The following is a 17,694-nucleotide window of genomic DNA, read 5'->3' as shown; positions in this document are numbered from 1 at the left end:
CGGCTCTTGATGCAGTAGAAGACCAAGAAGGCCTCAGGGCCCACTAAGGTGTCCTCCTCCTTCCTATGTATTTGTTACATATTTTGCATATTTTGATTCTTTTTTATGCTTTAGAAAATATTTATGTCCGAATTTTGGGGGGCTTGGAACGGATTAGGGCATTTACATGGAAAACGTGTCTCTACTCACATTTTCTAGTGAAGAACTTTCTTCCAGAACCAATTAATTTCGTAAGTAGAGGTACCACTGTATTTTATTTGACGCCACTGTCAATGCCAGACTGAGATTTTTTTTCCCCAAGTTACTCCACACTTTCCACCACAAATGTAATTTGAGCTTCTAAGAACTATAGAGAGAGCACTTTAAATGGATTCAGTGAGTCAGAAAGTTTACAAAAACCACACCCCATCTCAAATCTACCATCATATCAAAACTACGATCTCTGCTGGTGCGTATTCCTTCCTATTCCTCACTTTCATCCCTGCACTCTTTGCATGCAGCTGACAAAATAGACATGTTGCCTTTGGAAGGGCCTTGACTGTGGACTCGGGATCAATTTCACTGGCTTCCTGACATTGCACACCAATAACCAGATGGAAGCTGGGGGAGGATATACACAAAAGACCGAAGACAAAGAACTGAGAGACTAATAAAAAAAAAAACACAAGACACCAGAACAGAGGGAGAAAATTAAACAGTTATCCCCAGCAAATAGAACAAGTCATCCCCCAAAAAAACAAACAAAAAAAAAAACCCAAATAATTGATTCCAACTCCTTAAAATAAAATCTCCTCCTCTTCTTTAGGCACTTCAGAACCCCGTAATGTTTACGTGGCTTTCTCAGCGGGCTTGAAAAAAATGTTGACAGGCAGTTGGTGTCGCTGCTTCTTACAACTACCTTTTACAGTCTTCCTTATCTCCAGTCTTCCTTATCTTTGTTTTGTTCTTCTCTCTATACCGTACGTACTCTTTGTTCACGTCTTAATGGCAGGATACTGCAGCACCATTTTTTTCCCCTTCTTTGAGCATATCCAGGTTTACCACGTTTGATAAAGTCACAGATCATTAAGTATTATGATTTCCAGTTTTATTGCATATGTACTGAAAGGTACAACTGGAAAGTAGTTTCGCATTGTATTAACATATGAAATCCGTCTTTAAAACAAGATGTGCAGAGTGCAACAACACATTTATGGGAACAACAGTACCAAAAAAAAAAGAAAAAAAAAAGAAAACAAAAACAGTCAAACATTTTCCTGTCTCGAGGTTTTTAGCAGGTATGCGAGTCCCAAAATAAACACGTTGCCCCCTCAGGAATAATGACGCCGCCTTAAAATGTAAACATTCTCATTTTTTTCAGATGTCCTGATCCAATTACGTGATCAGACATCAGGGAGGGGGGTGGGAGGCGATCAAGTGGTTTTCAGCTGATTGATGATTGGTGCAAAAACGGTTACCGGTATGTTCATTTTCTGAATTTTTTTTGGTGGTCCAAAACTATAAATATCTTGCCAAATGGTACAGTAAAAGCTTAATTCTACTTTACACAATGTTACGTTTTGTTTTTGGGGGCTGCCAGCAATCAGAGTGACAGTAAAGAACCAGACAGAAACTCTCTGTGCTCAGCTAATGCTCTCCGTCTGCGCTGCATCGCCTAAAATTGTGTATGGTGAAACAATAAAACTGCACACAAAGGCTGTGAATACATTTGTACATTATGTGCATGAATATTTTGCAAAAAAATTCAAAAACGGGTTTCACATTGTCTGTTATGTGCAGAATTGTCTGAGAAAAAAAATATTCCATTTGAATAGAATGAATGAAAATGAATAGAATGTTCGATATATATAAAAAAAGAAATACATCTGGGAAAAAAAACCTTGATCCAAAATACAAAGCATTCCGCGGGATGCGGGCAGAGGTTGCATTATAGTGTTAGATTTGTGCCACAATCATAAGTAAATAACAGGGACTTTTGAACACATAAGTTTTCAACGCTTAAGAACCGTTCTTAATTGATGATTTTTTTGCTTTTTTTGCATTTTAGGGTCTGCAACTAACGATTGTTTTCATCATTGATTAATCTGCCCATTATGTTGTTGTCGATAAATCCGGAAAAAAAACATTTTAATTTCCATCCCTTTATTCAATTTTTTTTCCCCCCAAGATGGCGCCCGGATAGGCAGCCATCGGCAAGTGCTCTTCAAGAGCCTTACGTTTTTTGTTGTTTTTGTCTTGTTTTGTCACATGGTGGTGTTGTTACGTCGTGTGGACCTGATGTGGACTGTTTTCAACATTTTTGGCCATGGCATTCGTCAAAGAAGAAGAATCTGTGCTTGGTGGTTGCACCTTCTCGGCAGCACACGCGTACCAGCACTGATTTCTTGATTGGGAGGAATGTCGGCACCATTTGACTGTTGTTGCTGGACATACCCGGGGCGCTTGTGTCTTGCGTCTGAAGTAGGCAGCATTTTCACAGCCCCGTTTTGTTCAGCGAAAGTGGTTAAGTGTGCACGATTGTCTGTGTCTCCTGTGTTGTTCTGTATTATTTTGTCATTTTTTTGTGAACTTTTCTTTTGATAGCGGCGCGGACACCCGCAGCGGCTCCTCTTGTTTTATGTTGAGAGGAAAGAAATGTCATTTGTGCTGTATGTTACACATACAGTACATTTGACAATAAGGCTTATTCAATCCAATCCAAAAATAAAAAAAAACATGCCATTACTTTATATGCAGGAAATGCATGAACATAAATTATGATTCAGTTACTAGTTTTTGGTCCATGTCACAAAATTAGGCCTGCAACTTTGGACATTTTGGTATTTGGATATCCTATTGCATATTTTTGGGGCATACCAACACATGATATAGCACGAAGTACAATCCCAACACTTGTGAAAATATGATGAAATAAATATGATGCAAGGCATTAAATGCGAGAATGTAGCAGAAGGAAAATCCAAGAGGCTTCGATTTCACATCACACGAGGTAATTTTGTACATGACAAAACACAACGGTGTTCAAGAATAGAGTTTGAAACAATTATATCTCGGAGGTCTACAGACCATTCCATTGTTTTTAAGTTTTAATGTCAACAAATAACCGATTTTGTAATCGTGATTTCAATCTTAATCTAAATATTTCCCCCCCCCCATCATCCTCCAGCCCTAGTATCGGATATCACAAAGTGGTATCGAGCCATTGTGCAGTTAGTCGGGTTGGCCTCTAACTTCAAATTTAGAGCTGGGGCTGGCACTCCTTAATAGCTCAACATGTCGCAACATAAGTCCCAACTCAACACATACACAATTAACTCGGATGACTCACTAACAATATGGACGGTTACATAGATAAACAAGTCAACTTTCGACTGATTGGCAGATCGCCACATACAACCGTGTTGGGATCACGAAAGTATCCACGTCACTGCATAATAACATCGTTCAGACGCATAAAACGACGTCCAATGTAACCTACAAACGCCAAAAACTAAAATTCAGCAACAAGGTTACTAGTTAGCCCAGCATGCTAACAAAGCTAACTCCCATCAACTGTCATTTTACATTCAATCTCGTAAAAAGTACGCGTTTAATTCATTTTGATCAACGGCTGTGATTTTGTACTTACACGACGCTTCTTGAAATGATCCAGGACACCATGTTCTTTGTCTCTCCAAGTGCTGGGCTGTGTTTCAGTTAGAGAACTGCCGAAGTGGTGATGTCGGTAGCCAAGCCACAGTTAACTTGGTCTGCCCAAAACTTCGAAGGGACCTACGAGCTAGCTGCGCTTCAGCCGCTCGAGTTATCTGAAATGTTGCTCCTGTTTACCCTCTTCTGGTGGTCATGACTCCAAGAAATCGATATGACGATTGATGTCCACGACGTTTTCTGTAGTTAGTTGCCCGATCTTATTCCGCGATTCCCTCGCTCACTGCTTCTCGGTTTCTGGCAACAGAACAACACTCACTTAGCTACCGACGTCACGACTAAAGAACTAACCTTCTCCCACCGGCCACTGGAGGCTCTTGACAGCAGATCCATTTTCATTGGCTGGTGAGGCTCAGTCAAGATCACGTGATCTTTTGTAACTAGGAAGCAATATTTTGAGTTTTGGAACCGCTGTGCTGCATGATGCATAGAAAAGACAATAATTTCAACAATAGTCATACAATCGTTCATAATTAAATTAAATATTCAGTTCGAATTACGTTAATATTTAGCATACAGGAGGTGCAGTTTTATTGCATCTTGATGCAAGTATTGTGTGAAAATGCTCATAGATGAAGTCTCCAACGACCAGTATGGCATCATCGGTGTGTAGTTTACACTTGACACATGATAATTTAGCAATACATAATTTTTTTCTCTTGCATGGGAATTAAAATGTATCCTGATACTTGAAGTACAGTATGTGACCCTGATTTAACTTATACATTAAGAAGCCTTTTATTAACACACCTGGGGGATATACTATATTTTGAAAATGTGCATACCATCTCCTTTATATTCAAGAATCCAACCATCAATTATTTTTTTGCTGTTTATCCTTGGAGTGACAGGTGAGCTGGCACCTTTGAGTGACAGTTGCCAGTCAAACATAAGGAACATAGACACAGGGGCAAATAAGCGGTGCACCGGTGCACAAGCACATTGAAAATATTAAATGGTAACCAAATTCAAGAGTATCACTTTTGTATTTGCATTGTAAGCATTTGGCATTTTTTCTTCCTTTCGTTTCTTTTCGCGATGCAATAGATGGGGCTTCAGTAGTGAATGTCGTTCACAAACGACTCATTCCAGTGACTGAAATTTTTGAGTAAAGATCCTGAATAGAATCACTTTATGAATGGATTTGTTCCTTTCTCAGTTCTGTTGAGCTCATTTTCAAGGGTTTGCCGCACAATATTCTGGCATTCACAGGGCGGCGATGGTGAGTTCGCATGGAGAGCCAGTGACAAGCATCTCGGTCTTGCTGCAGAGTGGATTTCACTGCCCACCCCCACCAGAAACAACCTTAACCACACCCCAGACCCCGTTTCCTGCCCTGGAGATCCACGAACAGGACATGAGACGGCTCTTGATGCAGTAGAAGACCAAGAAGGCCTCAGGGCCCACTAAGGTGTCCTCCTCCTTCCTCAAAATGTGTCGACCAGCTGGCTCCGGTCTTCACACAAATCTTCAACAGATCCCTGAAGCTGTGTTAGGTCCTATCCTGCTTCACACAGTCCACCGTCATCCCAGTCCCCAAAAAAACAGAAACATTGGAACTGAACGTCTATAGGCCTGTAACTCTGATGTCTGTGGTCATGAAGTCCTTCGAACGCCTTGTGCTAAACTACCTAAAGAACATCACCGGACCCCTGTTGGACCCCCTGCAGTTTGCCTCCCGGGCAAACAGGTCTGTGGACATTGCACTCAACACAGGGGTGCACTACATCCTGGGGCACCTTGATGGCACAGGCACCTATGGTAGGACCCTGTTTGTGGACTTTAGTTCTGCATTAAACACCATCATCCCAGAACTTCCCACCTCCAAGTTTCTCAAGCTCAGTGTGTCCCCTACGATCTACCAGTGGCCCCTCAGCTTCCTGATGGTAAGGACACAACAAGTGAGACTGGGAAGGACAGCATCATAAACATGCACTACCAGCACTGGGGGCTCCCCAGGGATCCGTCCTCTCTCCGCTGCTCTTCTCCCTCTACACGAACGACTGCGCCACAACACACCCAGCCGTCAAACTCAGAAAGTTCGCAGACGACACCACAGTCATCGGGCTCATTAAAGATGGCGACGAGTCTGCGTACAGACAAGAAGTGGAGCAGCTGGTGCTCTGGTATTACCGCAATGATCATTGGAGCTCCAGCTCTCGACATGCTTGAACAATTGTCGTTGATCAATATTCCACAGCACCAGGCATTTTAAAGCGCTCAACAACTTACTGTATAATTGCACACCTAAAGTTGTACAACAATTGCTGCTATTGGTTACTTAAAAAGTCGCAATAATTATCTGCACCAACTGCACAACCGTCATAATATTGTATTGCACCACTGATCACTTTATCGCTACTTGATGACTCTACACATTGTCGCATATCTGTCATGGGGGGGGGGTACTACTGCAAAATCGTCCCCTCACATTATGGAGAGTCTTTCGATACGTACATGTTATGTCTTTGTTTATCGTAGTTACTTGTTATTGCAATACTAGTGTAGCATAGACTGTAATACAAGGAGACAAATTCCTTGTATGCTCTCCATACTTGGCCAATAAAGATGATTCTTATTCTGCTTTACAGTTATTAAGTAAAATTGTATCTTTTCCTATGGCAAACGCATGGCTTTGTCTTGATGATTAGATTGGAGATGACAGGTGTGCCACATGAGCCTTTACATACAATGTTCATGTTTGTGACATCATGCACCTCTGTGCATGCTTTTGTGCGCAATGAAAGCGTGTAGGGTTGTGGGTGATAGATTCATAGCTACTTGTTATTCATGAAGGCGGTTGCTGCAGTCTGCAGCAGTGTGAGGAAGATTCCCAGTGGAGCTTCTCTGGTCACATAGCTTGTCTGGGATGGCACCGATGGATCACAGTTGAATAGAAATCTATTTCGCTAAGCTTTCAGTTTTTAACTCATCATCTAGATCTGTATGCAAAATCATACATACAAAGTTCCAAAATATTTAAATTGATGTCATAATTATGTAGAGGAAAGTTTCCTCAATCAATGGCATTATGCATGAAAGTGGACTACTTGATAAAATGGTTAGGAGCAAAAATAATGGAAACAAACATTTGGGCACAAATGGAGGTACACGGTAGGTGTGCCATTTTTTAGTTCTTGTATTCACATTTAAATGGCCATGAAAGTATGGTTTTATGAAATTCATTATCTCTATATTTATATATTTGTGCTGTCAAGCAATTACATTCATCCATCCGTTATCCAAATTTATCCTCACGAGAGTTGCCAGCGTGCTGGAGCCAAACCCATTTGTCTTCAGTCAGTAGGCAAGGTACACCCTGAACTGGTTGCCAGCCAATCGCAGGCAATGATATTTTTAAATTTTCTTATTCGCAAAATTTGCCATAATTAATCAAACTTAATCTGGTATTTGTACTTCTACTATTTTCTACAAAGCTTGTAACAGGTATTCTTAAGATTTGCAAAAATAATCAAATAGAAACTATATTTCGAATCAAAAACTGTTGTCACAGCTTTCTTTGATCCGCAAATACAATTCGTCCACTGTAAAATACAACCATTGAACAAGACAATCAAAATTAGCTCACTTTTATCGGCATCTCTCTTTTATTCTTCTCATGGAAACAATTTTCAAAACTTCTCCTATAGGCCTACTTGTGCCCACGAGCACCACACTCCAGCAATGTTGATTTGTGAGGCCCTGTGGAGGTAACTTCAGCAGCATATTTTGCTCTGAGATGATACGCCAAAGACATACAATTTATATGTTTTTTGCTCCATGTACAGCAGTTTGTATACAGCGGTGGTTGTTATAAAGTGCTTGATAAATACAGTTGAGTTTACAAATATGCGTGTGTGTGTGTGTGTGTGTGTGTGTGTGTGTGTGTGTGTGTGTGTGTGTGTGTGTGTGCCTGTCTGTCTGTCTGTCTTCTGTCTGTCGGTCATCAATGGATATATTATCTGAGGTGGATAGACGTGTGAATACCAAGACCGAATTTGGGGAATAATCTCCTATGTTAAAATTAGATGACAAAAGTGTAAGAATACAGATTTTGGCGCAATCCAGAATACTGTACACTCGGCTATGTTTATGATGGATTTTATAGTCCTATTTTATAGTCCTCCTCCAGTTATGTTGTATTTGTGTTCAGCCCGTGAAAAAAAATCAAAAGAATAGTCTCAGTAATTACAGTGATACTACGAGGAAACCACACTTGGGGTCAAACTACCTGAGTTTTGCGGGGAAAATAGCGCGGATCCGAGCGGAGGGACACTACCGCGCTGCGGTCTGTGAATGCTTTCCAAATCCAGCGGAGAAACACTGGCAAGAATTGTAGCTGTGATGCGGTTCAGTGTTCCACGGGTTTTTTTTTTCAAGCCAGGGGAAAAAGGACTGACGTTCGAGCGGGTGGAGACTACTACATTTAAATCCCACGGGTTGTATGCCCATTTAGCGACGAATTGCGGTCGTTTTAAAATTTTCTTTCTAATGCGGGCGTCCATAAGACCTTTTTAATGTCGTAGTAGGACGGGTTGTAAGGGCGTCGTAGTTGGGAAGTTTTTTCCGAGGGAGGGTTTTCGGCCAGCGAAGGGCCATGGCATTCGAGGCTCGGCCGGAGCTAGTCGGGAAGAGGTTCCTCTGTGTCAGCGGGGACGAGCCGCCTGAACTCGGCGACATCGCTCGGTGGCCATGGAGATCCGGTGTCATACGAGCTGTGAACCATCGAGACAGTGACAATCTCGACCTGACGGTAAGGAAAACGCAGACTCTCGTCCTCCCGCTTGTCTGTTACACGCAAAAGCAATTGGGAGAAATCTCGGTGGTTGGTGGCTGGCCAGCAAGGCAATGCAGTAAGGCAGACATTTATAGTGTGTGTGTGTGTGTGTATGTGTGAGCGCGCGCGCACGCGTGTTTACGCGTTTTTTAAAAACTTATTACATATCTTGGTGAAATGGCTACAAATCTTTAGGTACCCAAAAGCTTTGGATTGATATGAAAGTTTGCTTATCACACCACTTGAGAAACCCGAAATGGGTGTAGGCAGACTACCAGCCGCAGTTATTGAAAACAAACCAACGGTGGTCTAGACAGTACTATGCGCAAAAAAAACACCTTTCTCCTTCATCGGTGTAACGTTATGATATGTAATCATGACATGAATTGTAGCCACACGTTGTTGTTCACGATTCGGTGCTACATAAACTACGATCTACACTTCGAATGTAAGATGCTTCATCTTATTGTGTTCATGTAGTAGCTGCAATTGCAAAGCATGTGAAGGAATCTGACTACCAAGCAGCTGAACCCTTTAATCTGATGTATGCTGCAAATCAGCTGACCGAGGTAGTAAGGCTAGCTTTCTCGATTTAGCCCTTATTCAATTTTTGCTCTGGGGGGAAAAAAAACAAACACCCCCCCCCCCACACACACACACACACACACACAATCATGTTGTTTATGAATGAAATGCATGGTACTTCAGCGTCACATTCGACCACACAAACATGATGTCTATACCGACGAAAAAGCCTTTCGACTTGCATAGGTTCTCAGGAATGCTCGGACTCCTAAAACATAAAACTGTCTTGCTGCAAGCTGAACAATGGGCAGTTGTCGCTTAAAATATTGTCTGAAATCTCAAGTGACTAGGTTTAGAGGTTTTTTTTTGTGTGTGTCATGAATCTTTGAAACAGGGCAGTCATATGTGACAAATATATGAGACATTTCTTCATCTCTAAAATAACATTGTGTTCACAGATCAAAACCACCTACAACAATGAAATATTTGGCCTGAAAGGCCCTTTGCTGGCAAATGTCTCACTGTTGGTTCGTGCCTGTTCTATTTTTCTTTTGTTCAAATTGCAACTGCCTTTCTATGCTGTGCAGTGGCCAAAAATCTTGACTGGATATTTTTGTGTGCATTTTCAAATGTCTAATGTAATGTAGCTGTCACAGACTTCTCATAAGGAGATTTTGTTATTAATGTGGGCTTGTTTGTTCGTCTGCAACTCCCTGCCCCTAATTTTGATATGTCAACGTTTGCTGTGATTATGTTGAGGTGTTTCTCTGTGGATTTTGCCTTTTACGGTTTAGATGTCAATCCACATAATGACGATGAAACCATATTTAATGTTGTCAGTTTGTGTTTCCAGCTACCCTATGTTTGCCACTTTATTCACATATTTCATTTAAAACCCGCAATCTAATAGTCGTAGTACCAGAAATTTGGTTTGACAGTCATTGTTGTCTGTCTGTCACAGTCATCTAATAATCATTTCCTCTGTTGAATTAACACTGTGGGGTGGATTGACGCTTCTTGATTCCAGTGGCACAATTAAGAAATGTTGCTCTCACGTGGCACAATTCATAAATGTGTCATGGCAGCTTAATGAGAAACAAACATATGGAGTCCGATGTACTCTATTCAGATCAGAATTCGACCTCTTCCAAATGTGGACAATCATCTGATATGTGCAGATATGTGTCACATGCAGCACAATCCATCACAAATTTATTCTGTAGCTGAATAGAACTCAAACCAGCTATTGCATTATTATTATAAATTTTTGTTGATGATGATTTATTTCAAACATGCATAAAATTCAAAGTACAGTATAATAAAGTAACTTGTGGGAAAAAATGTAGACCATCAAAAAGATAAAGAGGGAAACAATTACAAATAATCACCCAATATAATGGTCCCTACGAAATAATACTCCTTAACCACTTATTTTCCCCACAACAGTGAAATATTCGCATTCCTGTGGTATTTGTGCTTAGTAATTTTATAACCTTATTTTACCTAGAACATAAAAAAAATCTATTATGTACGGTCATACTCCATGTAATTCCATAGCCTGTGCTCAACCCCTCCCTTCTCTACACTTCTTCAAAATATATTTTCTAATATTTATTTTTGAAGTGATTGATGGTTTGGCATTGTTGAATTTCCCAATTTAGTCGGTTCCATATTTTCACCCCACAGACAAAGCCACAAACGCTTTTCATAGTTCTCTGGTAATTTTTTAAAAGTTTAGCTTCCCCCCGAAACTATACCCTTCCTCTCATTGAAAAAAAAAAAATATATATATTACCTGGTAAATTATGCCTAGCTTTATGAAAAATTGCTTATTTTGAAATTCTACGACATCAGCACATTTTAAGATTTTGGACTGGAGAAAAAAATTGGAATATACAAATTTTCCACGGTGTTCAGAAGTGAAGAAGAATTCGGGTGATTTATATTCACTGATTGCTTAGTGTCACACGACAAACACGACGTGCAGGGGAACACAATATTAAAGAAGTTGAAATCGTCATAAAGAGGTCTTTACAAAATTTTGATTGGTGAGTAACGAAATAGTCAGATCATTCCTGACAGAAAAAAAAAAAGATCATCCATCATCCATTTTATATGCCGCTTTTCTTCATAAGGGTTTCGCGCAAAATCTCCTTTATGTTCTGCAAATGCATATAAATAGAGTTGAACATTTGGAACGTTCTGTACGTCCTTGCTTTCAGTAAAGGCATTTAAATTTCCTTGAATATTAAAGCGAAGAGAACATTTTGACAACGGCTCCGGATAACAGGATATACAGTAGGACTAAATGATGTTAAAGAGGGGCACACGGGCAATGTAGCGGACAGCGGTGCTCTGTAAGGTCGGCATGTCGTGTCATGTAATGTCTCCAAAGGGGGCGAGCGAGAGTGAGGGAATGGTTTCTGCTGCTGGTTGTTGTTGTTTTTGTAGTTCTGGGCTCTGTGAAAATAAAGATGATTTACTCGAGGTGAGCGCTGTCGCAGTCTGTTTCATATGTTTAGACATTGAACAGAAAGGTTGGTTAGCCAAAATGTTCTCCCCTTTTTCCACCAAAACAAACTTGGTACTCGCGCTCGCCAGTGTTGTACTTAGTAGGTGCTTGACAAGTTCTTCTGAAGAACACGTTTGGTTTTCCACCGGCAAAGAGCCAAGTAGGAGCTATGTCATCATAAAGCGTCCAAACCTCACAGCTTACCCTCGTTTACCCAAGAGCGCCTGCACTATTACTAACAATTATAATAACACGCAATTTGTATCTGCTAGGCAATTTAGCATAGCATCGATAATACTTCTACAGTGAAACTCCTCCTCCTTTCAGCAAGAAATTTTTCACAACAGGGGGTTTTTCACTGTAGCAAATTTGAACTTGACACACAAGATTTCGTATAACGCAACAGGGTTTTTTTTCGTTGTGTGGGTGCAGGAGAGTGGGAATGGTGTTAATGCATGAAGATTTTTTTCACACTAGGGGGTATTTTCGCCCATGTAGGTTTCGTTGTAGAGGAGTTTCACCGTATGTAGTATACACCAGTCAGGGACATGGCAATCAGCAACACTTATATCTTTCCGAATCACGGTAGATGATCATGAGTCGGAGATTGCATGCTATCCAGGCACAGCCGCGATCGCGTTTCTGGTGGGACACAACTGTGCCGGAGTTAACCACTCAACAGTTTGTGTAAATCATCCGTACGTGATTGTTTTTACATTTTAGATGTTCAGTTTAAAGATAAGATACCAAATGAATCAAATCTGTTTACTAGCTCAATGCTCGGAATGGCACTGGCGGTTGGACGATTGAGCCTGTCAATCTGGGAATGGCACTGTCACAATTGGAAGATTAGCCTGTCAATCAGTCAAATCCCTCGCCATGGAGATGAAGCACAACCTCTAATTGGAGACAGCTTTGTCATGTCATGTTGGGGTGCACAGTGGTTTTTACTTTTGTCTGTTAAAATTCCAACAATTGGTGCCGAATGCAAAATTTTTTCTTCAAAGAAAATCAACTATAGCATCAAAATTTTCTTTTGAAGACCCTGCTTAGTAAATTCTGTAGGTCACCCTGCTTTATCCCTTTCTTCAACTGAATCAGTATTTCCTCACATGAGCTTCATATAATCCCTTTCGAGTTGTTGACATTCAAACATTGACTCTCATAACACAAAATACAAGTAAAAATGTTTTGAAATGCTGCATCAACAAATAAATGAGCTGTAATAGTTTTGAAATGGTGTACATTTCGGTTGAAACAATCAAGTCAAAGATAAAAACGGTCGAATCCAGGTGACACCCCAATTTAACAACTTCTCGGTGACAACACAGGTTATTTTATGACTCAGTGGAGTTAATGCAACTGTTGCAACACCATCCCAGATCTTTTAACACCGGCCGATTCGCAGTGTAGGATGGGAGTAATCTTTTCAAATGATTAAACCTTTTTTCTAGAGGTCTATAGCCGCATTCAAGTTATAGGCGTGGTTTACCCTGCTCTATCCAGTGGTTTGTGGTTACTGTATATAAGGTGCGGGGTTTTCTTCATCTCCTAAATGTGGGTCTTTTGTGACAAAGATAGCCTGTAGAATTTGTGTATCCAGTCGGTTTGGTTTTTGCCATGATGTGCTTTACTCAATGTTTACGAAATTCATGCCAGGAGCAGTAAGGGAAGCTGTTGCATGTGTATTCTCTCACGTCAATGGACCCTTCCTCTAAGCCTTATAATGTACACTATGTTCTTTTGTATCATCCAACAAACACTCCCAAGTACCCTAATTCCCTCGTGCCATTGGTTCTTGTGTGTGATGTGATCGAGACGGAGTAGTGTTCTGGTTTAATTCCATACAATGGGGCACCGTCTCATTAGCAAGGGGCTTAACTAGCTCAGTAAATACAGTGTAGAGGGATTGGAGATTAGATTGGAAGAAGTGTGTCAAGCCAAGCTGTCAGGCCTTTGTCAAGGGTCTCTGGTCAGATAGGCCAAATCTACCGCAATTATTGATGCAAGACAAGAAGGCTTATGAATCTGGCTAATATTACTCAGGAGTAAATTTAGTTGTGTATTTTTAAGGGAGGCGGCACGGTGGGCGACTGGTGAGCAAGTCGGCCTCACAGTGCGGGGGTTTAGGGTTCGATTCCGACTCCGGCCTTCCTGTGTGGACTTTGCATGTTCTCCTGCGTGGGTTTTCTCCGGGTACTCCGGTTTTCCTCCCACATTCCAAAAACATGCATGACATGTTAATGGGACACTCTAAATTGTCCCTCGGTGTGAGTGTGAGCGTAGATGGTCGTTCGTCTATGTGTGCCCTGCGATTGTCTGGCAACTGGTTCAGTGTGTACCCCGCCTACTCCCCGAAGACAGCTGGGATAGGCTCCAACACGCGACCCTTGTGAGGATAAGCGGAACAGAAAATGGATTGGATGGATGTTTAAGGGAAAGTAAAGTCAACGAGTCCAAGAATAATGTGAAACAATAACCCGCCAAATGTGGTATTTTTTTTCTCACACTGGTTGGAGCTTCTCCAGAGGAATCCATTTTCAACATGCACACATTAGTGCGTATAGTTTCCTGTGCACTATACGGTACATTATACACCACAGGATGTCCGACCAGACTTGAAATTGATTGATAGGGAGACGAAATGGAAGTATCGTGATGCAGATGTAAATGACTGTGGACTACGTGTGTTATTCTGAGATTGATTGAGTGAATGTCAGTGATGGGACATTGCAGAGAAATACAGAGTACACAATCCTTTTGGTATGTGAGTGATGTGTATTTGTTTGTGGCAAGATTGTAAGAGCGCCCAATACACATTTTAATGATGATAAGCTTCATTACAAACACTATTCGTTTTTCCTTTGCAAAATACTTGAACATCCGTGTTGGTGTTTTTGTTTTTTACAACTCTGTGGTTTCAATGCAAATACTGTATTACATTTTGATTTTATAGATTGCTTACATTCTGATGTTTTCACATCTAATGAACCCATTCGGAAATGTTTGGATTTGAAACTTGCATACTTGAGTTTATATCACAATATACAGCCTGGAGGGAGTCAATTTATACCACGATAAGAATTTTATGACTTATCGTTCAGCCCTCGATCTCTGTTTGAGACATGGAAAGAGAAAGGGGAAAAACAACGTATTTGCATAGGCTCTTACACGATCGATATACAATGTATGAACAGTGCAAAAGTTAATTTTTTTTTTTTTTTACATACATTATCACACATAAATACATGAAGCTATTTTTATATGTATGACAGCTAGCAATAGTTCTTGTTTTATTGAATTAAATTTAAAAACCACGAAAAGTGAAAAATGGCTTCTTCCCTCTCACAGCCTCTTGCATTTTTAGATGATGTGGATTGTTTGATTTAACTTTCTGTCATGTTTCTAAATGTGAGTGTATGTAGTGAATACTATATTTTTAAAAAAAATGTTTGTACCTCTACAAATGCTCGCACTTTATTATACATCGTACTTGGCAGCCATTTTATTGTAAATGGTTACAACGTCCAGATTCCTTATGTCCCTCGAGGTACGTCGTAACGAGGTTCGACTGAAGTGCACGTCGTGTTCCAGGGCGCAGGTTACAAGCGTGCGAAAATTGCGCAATTTGGACAGCGTGTGTTACGTCATCAACTTGCATCGACTATGTTGGATCTGCTTTCTCGAACATGGCGGCTCTGATTGTTGTTTTGGCAATTTTGCTGCTCATCACTGATAATTATGGTGACTACACTAGTACGTAGGTGACTTTAAAACTCTTGAAATTACACACACTTTTGAGAATATGGAAACACACAATTGAGAGGCACAAATGCGAGTATTGTGACCGGGCCTTAGTCTATTCCTCACATGCTACAGGCAGAGTGCCGTTCTCTACTGCTTCAAATCTAAAATACCTTGACAAAGCATCTGTCGTGTATTGTTGCTCTTTAACCCTTTCAGCGACAGCGGTTACTACAGTGGACAGTTGATCATGTTATCAAGTTACAGGCTGAATCAAAGGGTTAACCTGACGTGACTATCGAACCAATTTTGTGGCAGAAACCCTCCCCCCCAAAAAACTAAGCTAGCTTTAGGTGGAAGTATTCCACTATCAATCATGCAAAAGAAATGAGAGGGAATATATCAGAATTATTATTAGTAGTCCCAAATATAAAGTGATCACAAAATCACAAATGTGAATGTCTCAACCTCCATGTTACATAACTGCCGTATTGGTTTTGTTTAACAGCGAGTGGAAAGAGAAGATTGTCTGGGCCGTTGCCTAGAGGATCCTTTTGTTTTCAATAACAGTCTCCTTTGTATGTTTGCGTGTGTACAGTGGCTGCACTTCGAGTTTGCTTTCATGGTTGCGGCACTACGTTCACTTTGTGGCTAATCAGCAGAAAATGACTGGAAGAGAACCTTCCACATCAGTGCAAGCAGTGTAGAATATTTCCATGCCGCATATCAGCATGTGTTTGCTTGTGAATAGCAGCTTTGTTTGGAGAACAAACACATGCCAGTGAGGCAAAAAAAAAGATTCAACACTCTCCCTGTCAGTTAAGAGCAATAGTCTCAATGAAATATCCCGTCATATCGTCGATCAAACATTGGGCCGGAACTCTTTCGTACTGTATGCGAGCACGGGGCGTGGTGGCCATCTATTTTTTGCCAACGTCATTGACAAAATAATCCATTCATTCAAATTCCTGATCCTCAGCCTCTGTTGCTGGTCGTATCAGGTCGCCACTTCGTTCAACTCAACCCAACTGTATTGATAGAGCACTTTAAAACAACCACTGCTGCATACAATGCACTGCGCACGGATCAAAAATGATCGGCCCAACAACAAAAGCAGTTAAAACAGTAAATTGATAGCACAAAAACAATAAAAAGCACAAAGTTTCATGCCGAGTCAAAAGCCATAGAATAATAATGCGTTTTAAGATGAGTTTTAAAGATGGGAAGTGAGGGGGCTTTGCTAACGTTTAGCGTGAGGTTTGATTTCCCTCCTGAGTCTTTCCCCACTCCTCCAATAGCGTCTTCTATTGGGTTTGCCAGGACAGCGTGAATGAAACAAAAATCTTTTTTTTTTTTTTAAATGCACATTTCAAACCATAAACAAGATGACTTGTTAAGTCATTTAGTTCAATTCTAAGTCAAATCGAGTCACTTCCAAAACCCAAGTCAAGTCATTCGCAAGTCCTAAAAATAGCAACTGAAATCATATGACTCGAGTCCCCCTTCTCTGCTGCCCGGCTATTCCGATTGTACTGTTAGGCAAAAGGAATACAGCCCCCCTCTTGATTCTGAATGAAATCCTACTCAGATTCTGCCTTTTTGTTCCAATGCAGATGTTGACATGGAACATTTTAATTCCGTTTGGCCATTTTGTTTCATTCTGACCGGAATAAACCCGGCTAGTGAACGTCAGAAGTCACTTCGCGAATGGCCGAACCACATTTTTATACTCTCTTATGAAGCGTAATATGTACATTAAATGCAAATCGGCCGTTAATTTCATTTTATTTCTGGGTTTCATGGGAAGCAAATGTTGCCATGTGACAGCCACACTTCTTCCAAGGTGTTAGGCTCGAATTGTAAGTGGATACAGAGTCCGTGGTTTGTTTTTCTGGGGCTGAAGGAAGCAATGTAATCTGAAGCCAAGATGGGCTGAATCGCCTGCTTGCTTAGGCTACTTACTGGATGTACCCTCCCCCCATCTTGTTGGAGCTCTCCTTCTGACACACACAAGCACACATATACACGCATACACCCACGCTGGCACACAGAGCTCCATTGCACTTCATACGGCAGCCATAAAGTCTCCTATAGGTTCACAGTATCACCCTGGGAATACACTGCAGCCGACTCCCGACCAGCTGTTGGTAGATTGTGCTTTGCACTTTGTCTTCTTACCACACCGCACCACTGAATTTTGCTTTGGAGAGGTACTGAATTTTTTCTTAAAACAAAATAACAGTTTTTTTTTTTTTGTTTATTTTTTGAGAGATGAGAGAAGAAAAATAATTATAACCCAAAAGCTTTGGTGTCAGGCTATTTAAAGTAAATAGTACCGTATTTTCCGGATTATAAATCGCTCCGGAGTATAGGTCGCACCAGCCATAAAATACATAATAAAGAAGAAAAAATCATGTATCAGTCGCAC

General features: G+C 40.8%; 1 protein-coding gene across 2 annotated transcripts in view; it reads left to right on the top strand.

Moving 5' to 3' along the window:
* Window positions 1-8,049: 8,049 nt before the first annotated feature.
* Window positions 8,050-17,694, top strand: part of jmjd1cb (jumonji domain containing 1Cb) — a 101,378-nt gene continuing 91,733 nt past the window's right edge. Inside the window, exon 1 of one of the 2 annotated variants that reach the window (XM_019892597.1) lies at window positions 8,050-8,461. In XM_019892597.1, coding sequence (XP_019748156.1) covers window positions 8,306-8,461 — 156 coding nt within the window. In that variant the 5' untranslated portion in view covers window positions 8,050-8,305. The remainder of the gene's footprint in view (window positions 8,462-17,694) is intronic. The other variant, XM_019892596.1, reaches the window with a different exon arrangement.

Source organism: Hippocampus comes, unplaced genomic scaffold (genome assembly GCF_001891065.2).
Source record: "Hippocampus comes isolate QL1 unplaced genomic scaffold, H_comes_QL1_v1.1 scaffold47, whole genome shotgun sequence".
Classification (NCBI taxonomy): domain Eukaryota; kingdom Metazoa; phylum Chordata; class Actinopteri; order Syngnathiformes; family Syngnathidae; genus Hippocampus; species Hippocampus comes.
The sequence above is the reverse complement of the archived record's forward strand: the minus strand, read 5'-3'. Positions and strand labels throughout refer to the sequence as shown.